The 15,770-nt window shown below is 56.9% G+C and overlaps 1 protein-coding gene and 1 long non-coding RNA gene across 4 annotated transcripts; one reads left to right on the forward strand and one right to left on the reverse strand.

The window, feature by feature from the left end:
* Positions 1-3,818: 3,818 nt before the first annotated feature.
* TAC4 (tachykinin precursor 4) lies at positions 3,819-10,778 on the reverse strand. 3 transcript variants are annotated; one of them, XM_039227680.1, is made up of 5 exons: positions 10,576-10,778; positions 7,524-7,617; positions 6,493-6,525; positions 5,439-5,514; positions 3,819-4,217 (listed from the first exon to the last, which is right to left on the reverse strand). In XM_039227680.1, exons 1-5 carry the CDS (start codon positions 10,672-10,674, stop codon positions 3,989-3,991), a joined length of 531 nt encoding a protein of 176 aa, XP_039083611.1. In that variant the 5' UTR covers positions 10,675-10,778; the 3' UTR covers positions 3,819-3,988. The 3 variants fall into 3 exon arrangements, with proteins under 3 accessions (XP_039083611.1, XP_039083612.1, XP_039083610.1); XM_039227681.1 differs by having other exon boundaries at positions 5,443-5,514; positions 10,558-10,778; XM_039227679.1 differs by having other exon boundaries at positions 10,558-10,778.
* A 2,782-nt stretch (positions 10,779-13,560) lies between these two features.
* Positions 13,561-15,521, forward strand: LOC120229001. The gene is made up of 3 exons (XR_005527647.1): positions 13,561-13,601; positions 14,539-14,620; positions 15,382-15,521. It is a non-coding gene; the product is annotated as an uncharacterized LOC120229001 (long non-coding RNA).
* The last annotated feature ends 249 nt before the right edge of the window (positions 15,522-15,770 follow it).

Consider the following 15,770-nt stretch of genomic DNA (forward strand, 5'->3'; position numbering starts at 1 on the left):
GGGCAAATTCAGGAAGAGAGCTTTTGAAAGGCCAGAACAGGAATTCAGTGTGGCCTCCTAGGCTGCGGCAGCTGATTGCCTGGGATTGGAGACCAGGTGTGCCTCACTGTTGTCAGCTGTCAGTCCAGTTGCTTCTGAGGTCACTTCCTGGCCTTGGAATCTCAGCAACCACCTTCCGGAAGAGGATCAGGAAGAGTGGAGAATATCCTGCCATCAAGACACGGCTTGCCACTCCCCTGCTCATCCACCAGGCTTTCCATGGCTCCTTGGATTAAGGCCACATTTATCCTGGCGTTCAAGTCTTTCCATTAGCTGACTCAGCTCGCATGGCCTTCATCGTTCCCCTACACACAGCCTCAAAGTGCAGCTGGATTAGTCTCTGCCCCCTTCCCTGTTTTTTACTGGGAAACCCTCCACTAAGTGTGTTCCATCCAAAGTATCGGTATATTTCTTGACAGCGACTGAGTAACATCCTGCTTGGGCTTTTCCTAGAGGAAGACACAGTAACACTTCCTAAAATGATCGGGATCTGGAAGGAGACTCCTGAAAGACTGTATGCTGGGGGCAGACATCCGGAAGTTTCCTACCCCTTGAAATGGCCCAGCTTAAAAGGAATTCCTTGTGAAGTCTTAACTCGGCCTGAGACTTGTCTGTATGCTCATGACGCAGACCAAGTAAGCGTAGGGATTGGGTGTTTGGACTGAAGTCCCCTCGGCTCAAATCCTGGCTCTGCCGTTTCCTGTGTGACTTCAAGCACGCGGCTTTTTCTCATCTGCAGAGCAAGGATAGTAGTTACGAAGGGAAATTGTCTTGCAGAATGCCTGATTTATACACAAATATTCATTTGTACGGGAAAGAAGACCTTGCAGTCTCCAGGAAGAGACAGATAGGAGTCCATAGGATTGCGAGTCGTGATTAGTGTGCCACGAAGGGAGGACAGGGTGTGTGAGCAGAACTGGAGAGAGCTAGTTGAGCTTGGTTATCAAGGAAGGCCCGAGAAAGACCCTTTATCTTGGGCCGTAACAATGAGGAATTAGCCCAGGGGGGAGTGGACGGATGGGGGCAGCGTTCCCAAGGCAGAGAGCCTAGGGATGGACCCGGGTGTAGGTGAGTCCCGGTGTGTGTGAGGGCCTGAGGGAAAGCCGGGCTGGAGGGGAAGGCACAGAGCTACAGGGTTTCGGAGGCCTTGACCGCTGGGTTTATCCCAGGAAGCTGAACAGATTTCTGAACAGCAGGGGCTGGCAGGCTCTGATTTCCCATTTTGAAAGGTCATGCTCTGGGTGGAGCGTGGATGGGGGTGGGTCTGGCGGTCAGGTGAGAAAGCAAGGAGGTGGGGGGGTGGGGGCTGCCACCCTCCAGGCAGGGGAAGACCATGGTTTGCACGAAGGGTGGTGGTGGAGGGGGCCAGGAATTTGAGATGAGTTTTGGAGAAACTAAGAACTGAAGGACATATTCGATGTGAGGAGCGAGGAGTAGAGGGCGGCCCCCAGGTTTCCACTGGAGCAGCCGGGCTCACGGAGGGAGGTGCCATTTGTGGCGATGCCCCCCACGGTGAGGACTGGCTTGGGGCAGTAGGTGAAGTTCAGCGTTAGCGCGCCAACTTTGAGAACTACAGGATATGTGTTTGACAAGGTGTAGCTGCTATTATTTATTTCAGGCACTTGTATTAAGTTCAGCTTCCTCATGGGTCTCTTAGAGACTCCCCGAGGACAGGAAGTGAGAGTCCTTTGTCAAAACACTCTCCAGGGACCTCTTATGCACCAAGCACTAGCTGGCTCTGGGATAGAGATAAAGGATGTGGTCCATGTACTTGAGAAACCCTGCTGAACTGCGGATTAGAGCATCCTATATTAAGTGATATCCTGGAAGAATGTGCAAGGTGCTTTGGAAACTCAGGAGGGAATGAATGGGTAGTTCCCAGCTTGGGAAAGCTTTACAGAGACATTGACCTCTGAGTAAGAATTCCCCAGAACAGGGGCGCCTGGGTGGCTCAGTTGGTTAAGCATCCAACTTCGGCTCAGGTCATGATCTCGCGGTTTGAGTTCGAGCGCCGCGTCGGGCTCTGTGCTGACGGCTCAGAGCCTGGAGCCTCCTTCATATTCTGTGTCTCCCTCTCTCTCTGCCCCTCCCCCACTCATGCTCTGTTTGTCAATAGTAGAAACCTTAAAATAAATATATTTAAAGAATTCCCCAGAATGGCCTGTCCAGAAACCAGAAGCTTGAGGGAACATGGCGGGGGGTAAAAAGGATCAATGGAGAGCAGGGAGTATGCACATCTCAATCCGCAACCCCCCCCCCCCGCCCCTGTAAGGTCGTTAGATCTCCAAGGACAAATCTGTGGCCTACTTCTTCCATCTGAGTTCCGGGCCAAGTGCCGGCACAGAGAGGAAACTCACTAAATATCTGGTGACTCCAGTTTCTCTTAAACGCCCCCCGTTTCACACGCAAGAATAAAATCTTCATTTGGTCTTCTTTGCCGATCCTTCAAGTTGGGTTATGACAATGAACTGCCTCTTGGGACCACAACACTGGATGAGGGGACATGGGGAAGGTGCCGGGTGGGGGTGCGGCTAGGAGTTCAGAAGTGGATGGAATAAAGGACGCATTAACTGGGGAATTCTGCAGCAGTGACAGCTCCCATATGGCTCCCCAGCTGTGGGTGAGGTGGGAGAAGGAAGATCGGGGAGACAAGGCTTATTCAGGGCTCACGACGAATGGTCTTAGGATAGAGGCTCTTTCATTACAGATCAAAGAGGCAGATCTATCTTACTGGTTGGGCTGACACCATCTGGCGGCTTCAGCGTGGCCTCTGCTGTCCCCAAAACCTTCCCCGGCACCGCCCTCTCCTCCAGTGCCTTCTTCCCCTCCTTTTAAAGCATCCTGGCCACCCCACTCCCAAAGGATCAGATGTACCCCCCCCAAAAAAATTCAAACCTATATTCCTCTCTCTGTGGAGAGAGGGACACAGAAGCTAAGTGTCATGTAGCCTAGGGAATGAACGAATTGTCTTCTATTGCTGAACACGCACAGCTCTTGCTCCTTCACTCAGCCCCTCCACACTTACTCCCTAGCCCTGCCCTCCATGGCCTCATTCTGGCTGACGGGCCTCTTTCTTTTTTAAAAAAAATTTTTTGTTAACGTTTATTTATTTTTGAGACAGAGAGAGACAGAGCACGAGCTGGGGAGGGGCAGAGAGAGGGAGACACAGAATCTGAAGCAGGCTCCAGGCCCTGAGATGTCAGCACAGACATCTCTGCTTGAACCCATGAACCGTGGGATCATGACCTGAGCCGAAGTCGGCCGTTCAACTGACTGAGCCACCCAGACGCCCCTGACGGGCCTCTTTCTAAGCATCTCCGGGGGGTCTCTGTGTCCTGCCTGCCCTGTTAACCCCGGACGCTGTGACAGCCATCTCCCCATCAGGCTGGGGGCTCCCTGAGGGTAGAAAGTGTTTCATTCCTCTGGAGCTCTCTCCAGTGCTCAGAGCATGACTAAATGCCTGTGTCCCCAAAGCAGAGCAGTTAGTTAAGAGCCACTTTATGCATGAGAATTGATGAAGGACCTGGGACCCCATTCCTCTCCAGGTCAGCAGACTGTGGATTTGGGTTGTTGAGATGGTGACTATGAGTAGGGAAAGGGTGTCTGCCTTTGGGCCGGTGCTGTCCTGCTTACCTGCGCCCCGAAGGCGGGGACCGGGCTGTTTAGAATTTCCCTTTGCGGTTCTGGAAAAGGCCTGGCCTGTTGCTCTGCCAGGCCACTGGGCAGGGTGTCGAGCCCAGGCCGTTCCTGCTGTCTGTCCTGTACCAGAGAAGAAACTACTCACGGTTTGTCCGTTTATTGAGCTCCTACTGCGTTCCAGGCACAGGAGACATAGAAGTGGGTAGCACTCGGCCCTGCTTAGCAGTGAGATGGGGGGGGGGGTGCTGAGTGCTGAGGGGAGGGCAGGGTCGCTCCCAGCTCACAACTGAGACAACAGTGCATTTATGCATCACCATTGCCTAACACCGGAGAGTCCCGGAAGGAACCGCGGTGAGTTCAGGGAGGCCGGGTGGGACACACCAGCGTCGGGCGCAGGAGGCGCACGGAGAGGAGAGCGGGCCTGGCTGCCGTCAGCTGTAATGTCCAGGTTTGGAGACGGGGTTTCGTCCCCTGGGAGGTGTGCAGTGGGCGCTCTCACTCTGACCCCTGGTCTTCGTCCTCTCTGCCTGGGAAAGGTTCTGTGCACGACAGGTGGTTAAAAGAGCCTTGTCTGTCCCCGCCCAGCCCTGGAGGGCTTCCCCAGTCACTCCTCTCTGGGCCCTCTACTTCCCTAACCCCGGGCTCTATGTATTTTGGACAAATGCCAAGTTCATCTGCCATACCGTCCAGTATTCAATCGCAAACAATAAGAGCATAGATGAGCCACCCTTCCTCTATCCTCTCTTAAAGAAGGGCAGCACTAATCCGCTAATCCGATATTTGAGAGGCCAGAGACCTCCTGGAGATGCATAAGGTGTAGGGGACTAGGCAGCAGGAGACCCAGCATTCGCCCCTGCTGTTCTCAGCTCACTGTGTGACTTTGGGCAAGTGGCTTTCCATCCCTGCAAAATGACACTTCCTGCCCGCACTCTGCGTGGAGGGACGTTGACTCCCTTTTGGTACTGAGGTGGCTTCCACAGCCCTTCACGTGGAATCGCTCAAACCTTTAGAAAGGAGTCTTGGGGGGGGCGGGGGTAGGTAGAGGACTTGGCATCTTTATTCCGGAGAGCCTATGCTGGCAGGAGCAGGTGCTCTATCAGGGAAGCCAGGAAGGCCTCCTGGTGGAGGATGCAGCTCCGGAGGATGAGGCCAGGCCTGGGGACTCGACTGGAGCTCAGCATTTCCGACCCGCTCCTACGCCGGCTGGCTCACTTGGGCTTCTGATCGTTCCCCCAGCCTGGTTCCCTTAACTGCCTTCATGCTTGTTCATTCATTTATTGAGTGGACCCATTTGGGGGGTGGCCCCTGCCAGAAGGTGTTAGCTGATGAGCGTAATTTAGGGTGTTCTCCCTCCTGGAGTGATTCACACTCACAATTGTGGAAGGCCGAAAACATCTCCAGACTAAAGGCATGAGTTTCTAACCATCATTGGTTAGGAAGGGAATAAGGTGCGGGGGGAGGGGACGTTCCAGGGTCTGAAAAAACACACATCATTCTTGTGGCTTCCGCGGGTCCTGAGAGGGGAGCAGAGTGCGTCCGGGTGTGTTGGGGATGGACAGGGCCCAGCTGTCCCAGGCCTGGATCATCAAAGGGACCCACCTCCCTGCGGCTCAATTGCTTTCTTCTTTGGGACACCTGCCTAGTGGCTTGTGGGACCCCTGCTGTCTGTCCAGCTGCTGGGGCCCCAGCACGGAGACCGGCAGTGAGGCATCGCATCCGCTTTCTCGTGATGCCCTTGGGAATCCTCTAGAGGTTCTCACCTACCTTCTGTAGAGGGCCCCGCCCCGCCCAGGGGGCCCTGTGCCGTCTGCCCCTGCTGGTGCCCAAGAGGTGGAGCTAGAACAGAGAAGAAAGAGGGCAGCACAGTAAGGCCGTGCTGGGACCCCAGCGGGGCAGGCCAGGCCAGGGCAGCGCTGGGGCCTCACCAGCGCAGTCATCGCTCAAGCCCCCTGCGGGATGGAGAAAGACCGCGTGGAAACGGTTCATTCACTCGCTGATTCATTCACGGATTCCCATCTCTTTCTCCTTCCTTGTCCCCACCTTTGCCTTTCTCCCCACAGGCGCCTTGCGGGCACCTCTCACTTGATAGAGATTCATGTTGTGGGTACAGAGGAGATGGCAGACCTGCTACTGCCCGCGGTGGGAGGGGTTCCACTCCGGGGACACCAGCCGCGTGACCCAGCGGCGCAGGGCAGGGCGGGGTGCCAACGACGGCATGGCGCCCAGGCCACGGCGACCAGCTCCGCCTGGGTAGGGCAGGGGGCGGGGGAAGGAGAGGTGGGGCTCGGAATCAAGTCAGTGAGAGCGGCCCGGGGGATGTGGTGAGTCGCCAGAGCATTGGACTTGATCCTGAGTACTGAGGGTGCGGTGGGGAAAGGTTGGTCGGTTTTCTTTTGATATTCCTCCCTCCCCGCATTTCACCAGGGATTTGGGGCAGGGTACCCGGCTGCGCAGTCTTGCACCTTTCAGCTCCTTCTGGGCTCCGTGTGGGGAATGGATCGGGTAGGTTTTCCAATTCCAGGCTTTAGACCCAAAGTGATCTTGAACCGTCTGCCAAACTAGATTCATCCTGTCTCTTCCTTAACAGACAGGGCAACTGTGCCCCTCCTCTCCCTCCCCATGCACAGACCACGTCTCTAAGGAAACAACCAGGAAGCCTAGTGTGTGGCCAAACCACGCTGGCCCCACCCCCTCCAACGCCAGCCTGGCGTGCCCCCGGCGAGAGCATCTCCCCCACCTCCGACTTGGCAGTGGCTGGGGTAACCCAGCCCTCCCCGGAGAGCATGCTGAGGGGCAGAGCTGGACAGCACTTACCTGTTCTTCTCTCTGGCTGGATAAGAGGTGTTCCTGGGGGGAAGAGACAGAAGGAATGAGGGCCGCACCTAGGGGCGTGGCAAGGCAGGAAGGGCTCATAGCTCTTTGGGGGCTCAGTACCTTTGGTGGGTCATCAGTGGAAAACCACTCACTTCCCCTTGTCCTGGTGTGGCTGGGCCACTTGGCTACTCTGGGGAGGGGACAGCGTGGGAAACTGAGAAGGGGCCCAGGCTTGGGAAGCACTGGTGCCTTACTCCAGTCTGGCAGCCTTGGAAAAGCACTGCATCCGTCTGAACCTTAGTTTCCCCGCTGGTGATAAAGGGAATGCTGTTGTAATGTGTCCTCATATCCGAGCACACTAGGGGCTCAATAAATCGTTCTCTTCTATCCCCACCCCCTGTTCCTCGTGGGCTGTTGGGTTGGGAAGAGAACCCTGCAGGCGCCCAGACCCAAACACATCTTGTGGAGGAGGAAACGAAGGCCAGAAGTGTTCGGTCACAAGTTGGTTTTCTCTGTTGTTGTTGTTTTTGTTTTTTTTTTTATGTGCATAGGTTTTTGTTTTTTTTTTAAATTACAAAAGCAGTCTTTGAGTACATGCCTACTATAAAAAGAGTTAAGTAATGAGAGGTTTGTAGAGTAAAAATTAAAGTCCCTTTTACTCTCTTCCCCTCACCTCCACTTCCCAGCCTAGATGTAACCACTACTGACGGTTTGATATCTATCCTTCTAGAAATTTCCCTACGTATTTGCGCATATGTATATGTACGTGTAAGCATGTAGTTGTTAAGAAACCAAAAACGGGGGCGCCTTGGGGGCTTAGTCGGTTAAGTATCTGACTCTTGATGCCCTCACCCTCAGGGTCGCTGCACCTCCACATGCCAGAGACAGCCCTGGTGTAAAGAACTCTCCACAAAGTGCCGGTGTTTGACGATCATTTATACGGACACTCTATCCCACGGGCGACCCCTACCGGCCTGGGGTCTGGGCTCGAACCCGCTCCTGTGTGGGCAGCGCCCACCTTTGTCACTCACCTCCCACCCGCTTCCCCATCAGCCCAAAGAACTGGCTCGCTTTGCCCTTCTTCACCTCCTGAAGTGGGAGCTGAATGAGAGGGATGCCACCATCCTGGAGAAGCAGAGGTTCATCGTTAGAGGCTGGAGACGAGAGGGGGAGGGCAGCCTGAGCCACAGCAACGTCATGACACTTGCTCTGTGCGGGCACGTGGCTCTGGCGTGTTCCTTACCCAACACTGTGCTTAGACACGACCATAAATAGCTAACGTTCTGCGTACTACGTTCTTCACACTGTTCCCCGTACTTCCGTGTGTGATCTCATTTAATCCCCACTGAAACCACACCAAGTAAGAACTGGAATGGGCACCAGGTTACAGACAAGAACACCAAGGCACGGAGAGATGAGTTTGTCCAGAGATGGGGCCAGAACTTGAATCCAGGTCACCAGGCTCAAAGGCTCAAACACGGCAGCCCAATCTTACTTACTCTTCACAACCACCATAGGAAGTAGTGATTTTGCCTTATCTCCACTCTACAAATGGGGAAACGGAGACTTAAGGAGGGTACGTGACTTGTCCAAGGTCACACGGGAAGTGGTGGGGGCAGGATTCGAACCCAAGGATTCTGCCTCCAGAACCTGAGTTCCGCTCCGTGTTAGAGCATATCTCCAAGCACAGACAAGGAGGGGCAGCTGATGAACTCACGGTGGGCACCCCATGGGCAAGGTGGGATTGCTCCCCCTGCACCCCCACTCTCACTGCTGCTCCCCCCACATCCCCCCATGTGTACCTACCTACCCCACAGCCTGGGTCTCCCGTGTGGAACATGGCATGTGGCCTGGGGTGGAGGCCACTAACCTGGGCAGAGACATTTTCATCCTTGAGCTGATGGGGTGCAAGTTCTGGGTCAAGGGCCATGGACTGAAGTTCTCATTTTCCCATCAGCCTTTGTGATGCTAGCCAATGCCATCTCACTTTCCAGCCTTAACCTGAGCCCCCAAAGGGCTTGCTCAGCTCTGCGGAGAGGGGGAGCTGCTTGCTAGTGGAGAGAGCGACAGTGGGGGACAGTCACTAGACCGTCTCCACATCTCTTTGTGCCCAGTGCCCGGCACAGAGCCTAGACCACAGCCTGTGAGGGATACCGAAAGCTGAAGAGGGGCCCTTCCTCTGGCAGTCCGGAGGAGGATAGGGGTCTCCTTTTCCAGGCAACTGGAGCCCTCAAGTAACACAAGCCCCCTGCCAGGAGGCCGGGAGCCCAGCTTGTGTCAGGGGCTCCCTCATCCCTCCCCAGCTTCCCGGGGGCGGTGCTGGAGCTCCCAGAAATGGCAGGCACCTGGCCGGGAGGCAGCGGACCCCACTTGGCCTCTCGCAGCTCATCTGGTCTCGACTTTCAGGACCAGAGTGGATTGTCGTCTAAGCCCCGGACTGATTCAGTCACTGACAGTCTGTCTCCTCCAGGGCTGGGGCAGCTGTCTCTGGCTGAAGTCGCCTAGCCTGGCCAGGAGCCGGAAGAGTCTCCTTGGAGATCTGGACCCATTTTTTAAAAGCTCATGCAAACCACTCTGCCTGGGTAAAAGGCGGCCTTCAAATGTAAGCTGGGGAAAATGGCTATTTACGAAATTAAATGAGACTTACCCCTCTCTCGCCCTCCTGGGTGTCCGGACACTGGTTCCCTTTCTCTGGGGACAGACCCCTCCCCCACCCAAAACCCTCCTCATGCATTGAACCCAACCCCCCAACTCCAGGGACAGCTCCCGGGAGGGGATCTCTCAGAGCTGGGGAGGTGACAAGTCATCCTGACACTGCCTTGTTCCTTCTGTCACCTCCCTCATGGAAATGGTTCCTCTACTCCCGGCCCTGTGTGTCAGGAAACAGAATACGCATAAGACCCAGCTGCAGGGGGAAGTACCGGTGGGTGGAAAGCCCTGCAGACCCGGTGAGGTGGGTGCTGTTTCTCACATGGCCGCATAGAGAGCTCCCCGCCACGGTGTCCCTGGGCCTGGGCCAGGTCCCGTGATGCTCAGCAAACGATGGAAAGACTTTTGGGGTTCATCTCCCCTCGCCTCCCATTTTACAGGTGAGGAAACTCACAGCCAGAGGGCAGCCATGACCTTCCTAAGGTCGCACAGAGTCAGTGGAGAAGCTGGGACTTGAACCCAGGTCTGCCCACCCCGCTGCCTTCTCGACTACACGCGCTTCCACGTTTGGAGAAAGCAAGGAACCCTGGAAATCCACTACGAACGGCTGTTCCTTCGATGGCTCTGCCCAGTGACCCCAGGGTCCTGACCATCCCGGGACTGGGAGAGCCAGGCTCAGGCTTGCCCCTGCTGCCCTCCTAAACCCCTTCATTGAACACTGGTCCTGTTGCTCTGTTGGCCTCGCTTCCCTGTCCGGGAGCTGCCCAAGGTCAGGATCTTTGCCTTCCCAATGAGGCAGAGCCGGGGGCACAGCTGTGCCTAATTTTTGGATTTCTCCCCAGGTTAGTAGAAGACACTGGCAATCAAACCAAATACCTAAGAGTTTCTATATAGGAGATGCAACAGTGACCCTGCCCCTTGAAAGGAAATTCTAGAAAATGTCCTCTGATGGACAGATACACTGAACCCAACCTTGCGGAAATGTGCAGTTGTGCTTCTGAATCTGCATAACCTTGGAAAGACTGTTTGACCTTTCTGTGCCTCGGTTTCCTTATCTGTGAAATGGGGATAGTAACGGTACCTTCTCCACAAGGCTGATATGAGGATTAAACTGGAGAGTATTTACGAAGCATTTAGGACAGTGCCAGGAACATAGTTTAAGGTGAAACAAACACACACTAGGATACACACACACACTCTCACACACACATACACACACACTCATACACTGTTGCTCCCGTGTACGTGTGCCCCTTCAGACATCTGCCAGGCCAGGGGCCCCGGCCTTGAACCTGCCCACAGAGAGAGGAGTCAGACAACATGGCTGACAACGTACACCCTGCTCTCCGGGCAACCGCAGAAGGGATCTTCCGTCCCCTCCGCCACGGGCCAGCCCCTGCCTCACCCCAAAGGTACCTCCAGGGTCACGGTTACCCAGGACCGTGCTTCAGCTCCGAGTGCCAGGTCCTCATCAACTGTCCCAGCGCACACAGACAGCCCCATCAGGAGAAGCAGGGGAAGGTAGGGCAGCATGGTCAGTACCGCTCCGTCCCGGGACCCTCTGGGAGCCCCTTCTGCCCGTAGATGCTGCCTCCAGGCCTGGGTCCTCTCTCTGCCTCCCTTCGTGTGTGTGTGTGTGTGTGTGTGTGTGTGCGCGCGCGCGCGCGCATGTGAAGCTCCACCTAGTCTCCGTCCTTCCTGCTACCTGCTTTTCCTTGGGCTTATCTGGCCCCTGGGGCCACTTCCTGTGACTCTCTTCCCTCCCTCCCCGGCTGGAAAGGCCAGCGATACCAAAGAAGGAACCAGACTCTTCCACTGCCGCTCCGCCACTTGATCCCAGGGCTCAGCGCTCTGATGCAACACCCGCCTGGCCTTTGGCTGCATTCCCCTGGTGGCACAATGAGGCACTGTGTGGGGCCTGGCTATAAGCCCAGGGGGCGGGGGGGGGGGCTTGTCACCCTGGAAATGGTGGGTGACAAGGGAGGGGTGACTGTGTGGCTCCTCCCTGCCTGGGGCTCTGCTCCCCTGTGAGAGGCCTCTCCCCAGATCTTATTCTACTGCTTGCCTCCCCATCGTGGAGCCCCCCCTTCCCGACGTTCCCCTCTGTCAAGAGTCCCCAGGTGTGTACAGAAACACGCGTCCCACCCCAAGAGAAGGAATGCAGCGCTTCAAGGGATGGGACTCCTCACAAGGGAGGACTGGGACTCGCCAGAAAAATGGCCTCCTGCTGAGGTGTCATCAGCGCTGCTGTCAGAGCGATATTTCTAGAACCCTGACCTGACTGTCTCTCCCTGCTCACAGCCTTCTAGTGTCTCCCCCCCTCCACCCCCACCGCCATGGCCCCTGGCATAATGTTTAAGTTCCCCTAGCATGGCACTCAAGGCTTTTCTCCACTTAGTTCCTCCCTGTCTCCTATCCATCCATCCATCCATCCATCCATCCATCCATCCATCCATCCATCCATCCTTTGGTCCATCTGCCAGTGGAAGGCAAGGGCCCTGCGGTCGGAGACCTGAATTCCAATCCCAGCCCCACCACTAAACAGTTGTGTGCCCTTGGCACATTACTTAACCCCTCTATACCTTAGAATCCTCATCGGTAAGATGAAGTTAATAATAGCACTTGTTTCCAAAGTTGTTGGAGGATGACATGAGATCATGCATGTGAAGCGCTCAGCCCCGGGCGCAACGCTAAATATTTCACACCGTTCACTATTATTACTGTTACTATTATTGACCGGGTGAGGCGCTGGGCCACAGGGGCTGTCACTCCTGTCCTCCAGAATCTCACAGTCCAGGAGAGGAGACCTCTGGCTGGCAGGTAAAAGCTATGTTCGGCGTGGTATGTGCCGGCCTGGAGGCGGGAGCCAGAGAGGGGCTTTGCTTTGACCTTGGCTGTTGCCTCTGCCTGGGCTTCCTGCTCCACCTGCCATATTCCCACCCAGCCTTAAAGGTCCCGCTTCACGGTCACCTCCACGGCAGAGTTTTTCTGCGTCTGTTCCTGACTCCAGCAAGGATCGATGGGCTCTTTTCCTCCGCTTTCCCAGTATCTCCTGCTTATATCTCTTGCAGCTCTGCACGGAGGGGGGTCTGGGGGGGCACGGGAGGGTGCAGGGTGTGTCCTGTACGGAGCGGCAGCCGGCGGGGAGAGCGGATGTGAAACCCAGCCCTGCATCTGTTCACTGAGCTGCACAGCCTGGCTCGAGGCTTTGCTCTCCTGGAGGAAGGTACTTGGCTCCCCTTCTCCCGGAGGGGACGGCCGGGCTGAGGGTAGCCATGCTGCTCGGCTGCGTTATGCCTCAAACTCTCTGAGCACGGGGCTGTGATATACATGTGCTTGGCACGCAGTGGGTCCTTAAGAAAAGTGCAGTCAGGGGGCACGTCAGTTATTGAGCCCAGGTCATGATCTCGAGGTTCGTGGGTTCCAGCCTCACATAAGGGCTCTCTGCTGTCCGGGCAGAGCCCGCTTCTGATCCTCTGTCCCTCTCTCTCTCTGCCCCTCTCCGGTCCTCTCTCTCTCTTAAAAATGAATGAATGAATGAATGAATGGAAGGAAGGAAGGGAGAGAGGGATGGAGGGAGGGAGGAAGGAAGGAAGAAACGTAGTGACTCTGAGTCTAGGCCAGTGAAGACAGACATGGATAAGGCAAGTGCGGGGTTGGGGGAGGACACCGCCCCTCCACCCTTCCAGCCTCCTCCCTCCCTCCTCCCCCTCCATCCCCTCCCCCGTCCCCTCCCCCTTCCAATCCCTTTGGTGGATCCTGATGGCTTTAGAACCTACCTGTGCTAAAGTACAGAGTCCCTAGCTCGGCCCTAGTCTGGCAGTCAGCCCTGGTCTCTGGGTCTGTCTCAACCCTCCAGGTGACAGCCACTCAGCCTCCCACTGAACCTCCCCAAGGACCCCGCATTCCACCTTTGTTGGCAGGTTCTTCCTTACAGGGAGCAGAGTTGCCCCTTCAGTCTCCATTTTACAGATGAGGACACTGAGGTGGGCTGGGCTTGCCCTAGGTCACAGTAAGACCTGGCGGCAGCTGGCCTCCGGGACCCCAGGCAGCTGCTTCCCACCTCCCACGAGGGCCTCAGCCTGTAAGGGCAGGGGACACAGGGCTGGAGACGGTGACCGCATGGACCACTGCACCGGGACACGGCTTCCCATTTCACAGGCCCAGACCGGGTGACCCGAGGACTTCAGGAGATTCCCGGGGCCCCAGTTTCTCCATCTGCAAACCGGAGCTGCTAGGCCTTAGGCGGTGGTGACGAGTCCATGATTCCCTCCGCGCTCCCCCCTCCCCCCCCACAGGTGCTAAGAGCTCAGCGAGGTGCCTGGCGGGGACCTAGTAGGCGCTCAACGAATCCGAACCTATTTCGTTGTGATCATTCGACTTCTGGAACCCTGGGCCTCGGTGCTGACTCCCGGCCCCGCCAGCAGAGAAGCCACCCCGCGTGGGACAGGATGTGGCGGGTGCACAGCGGGGAGGAGGCGGGGGGGGGGGGCACGGGGCAGAGGAGAGGGCGGCGGGAAGAAGGGAGAGAAAATCCCAGAGGTCCGGAAGGCCGGGAGGAAGGCAGGGCACGGGTTGGAAACCGCGGCTATTTGCAGCGTTGCCTCCGGGCTGCGGTCGGGCTGGCGCTCGCGGCCCTGGCGGCCGAGCCCGCCGCCCCGCCCGGTGCCCTCGGCCACCCGGGCACGGCCCTGGCCCGCGCGCCCCGTCCTCGCGGCCCCGGCGGCCGGAGGGCTGGGGCCGACGGCGCGGAGCCGGGCGCGACCCGGGAGGGCTGCGTGGAGGCGGCTGCGGGCGGGGCGCGGGTGGCCGTGGGGCCGCGGGGCGGGGCGCGGCCGCGGCGAGGCTCCCGGGGCGCCGGGTGGGCGCGCAGGATTGCTAAAGGCTGCGGTTTGGCAAGGACCGCGGAGCCCAGAAGAGAAAGGGCGCAGGAGGGAGGGAGTTTTTTAAAGCTGAGGGCGAGCAGCGAGGAGGGGAAACGCGAGACGAGGGCGGGATGCGGGCAGGAAGCTGACGTTTCCCGAGCGCCCACTCTGGCCCCAGGAGGAGGGGGGATGGGGGCCGCGCGCCGTGGACAAGGCCGCCCCGGGATTCGAACCTGCCGCCGCGTGCTCTTTCGCCTTGACTGAGAACGCAGACGCGAGCCGGAGGGGGAGCGGCGGGGCCCGGAGCGAGGAAGAAGGGGGGCTGGGAGGGGAGAATGGTGGTGGAGGTGAGGGGCTCCAGGGCGGGGTCGCGGCTGCCCCGTGGGGACCCTTGCGGGGAGGGGGCGGCCGTCAGGGTGGCGGCCTGGTTCCACCACCCCAGATGACGCCACAGGGGTCCTGCCTGTCTTTCCCACGCCCTTTCAGCGCCCCCATGTGGCAGTTTTTCCTGAAGCCTGAGCTCCCCTCCTAGGTCTCGGAGGTTGGCGGGTCCAGGCGGGGCAAGAGCTGGGTGCTGGTCCCCACGGCCTGTCCTCCGGATAGAGGAACAGGAGGTAAAGGAGAGGCTGGGCCGCCGGCGTGGGCCGTCTAAGGGAGGGCAGTGGGTGAAAGCGGCCGGAGTGCCGGATTGGGCACAACCCTCTGAAAAAGGCAACTCCCCCGCCTCTCGGAGGTTACCCTCGCGCACTGGGGTCATCGATTCCGGATTTCCTGCGCGCCTTGCAGCATGGGAGTTGTTCCAGAACAGAGCTGAAAGAAGCCAACGAGCGTTTGTAACAGTAACCCAGTGTGGAAAGCGCCACGCAAGGGGCATTTGGGGACACACGACGATTCCCAAACCTCCCTTAGCCACATTTATGGTGCAGGTGCCCTGCAGACATTTGTCCTAGACAGGACACCCTGGGTTTGGCAAAGAGCCAGAGTGCAGATGAAGCAGGCAGAGTGGTCCTCTGTGCCCCGAGGTTGTATGTGCAGATATCTCTGCCCAGACTCATGCCAGACATTTGGGCCCGAGCCTACCTCGGTTTTGACCTCTAGCCTTTCAGTTGTGGGACGAATATCTCCGGAAAGAGCTGGTGTTATTGCTGGTGTTTTGTTTCCGAAAGAAATTCTCAGAGTCCCTAGAATGAACCAGAACAGTCTCCGACCTCACCCTGATGGTCAGGCACCTCCCCCACCAGGAAAGGCACATCCCGGGTCCTGGGGCCCCCCCGGAGGAGGGGGCGGGTCCTGGAATCATGTCACCCTGTCTTCTCACCTTTCTCCATAGGGCCTTGGCACCCACTCACATCTTTTTTTTTTTTTTTTTTTGCAGTTGGGCTCTGTAAGGACAGATGAAGAACACAGTGGGGCAGGGGGAGTATTTGTCTTCAAGAAGGATTTAAGTGAAGAGGAGAAGCAAGCCATTAAGAATAAGCCGTTAAGAATAAGATTCCGGGTTCAAGTTCTGACCCCATCACTTACCATCTGTGTGACTGCGGCAAGTCATTTAACCTTTTTGAACTTCACTTACCTTATCCATAAGGTGGGGATAATAAGATATTCACTCCAAAAGGCTGTTGATTTGTTTCAATGAGATGATGCATAAAAGAACTTCATGCAGCACCTGGCACACTGTAAGCCTTAATAAATGGTAGCAGTTTATTGCCATTAATCATATAATTAAACAATAACCCTTGTCCATGTTTTATGGGAAAGCTCAGA

This window comes from Hyaena hyaena, unplaced genomic scaffold (genome assembly GCF_003009895.1).
Source record: "Hyaena hyaena isolate Hyena2069 unplaced genomic scaffold, ASM300989v1 scaffold_29, whole genome shotgun sequence".
Lineage (NCBI taxonomy): Eukaryota > Metazoa > Chordata > Mammalia > Carnivora > Hyaenidae > Hyaena > Hyaena hyaena.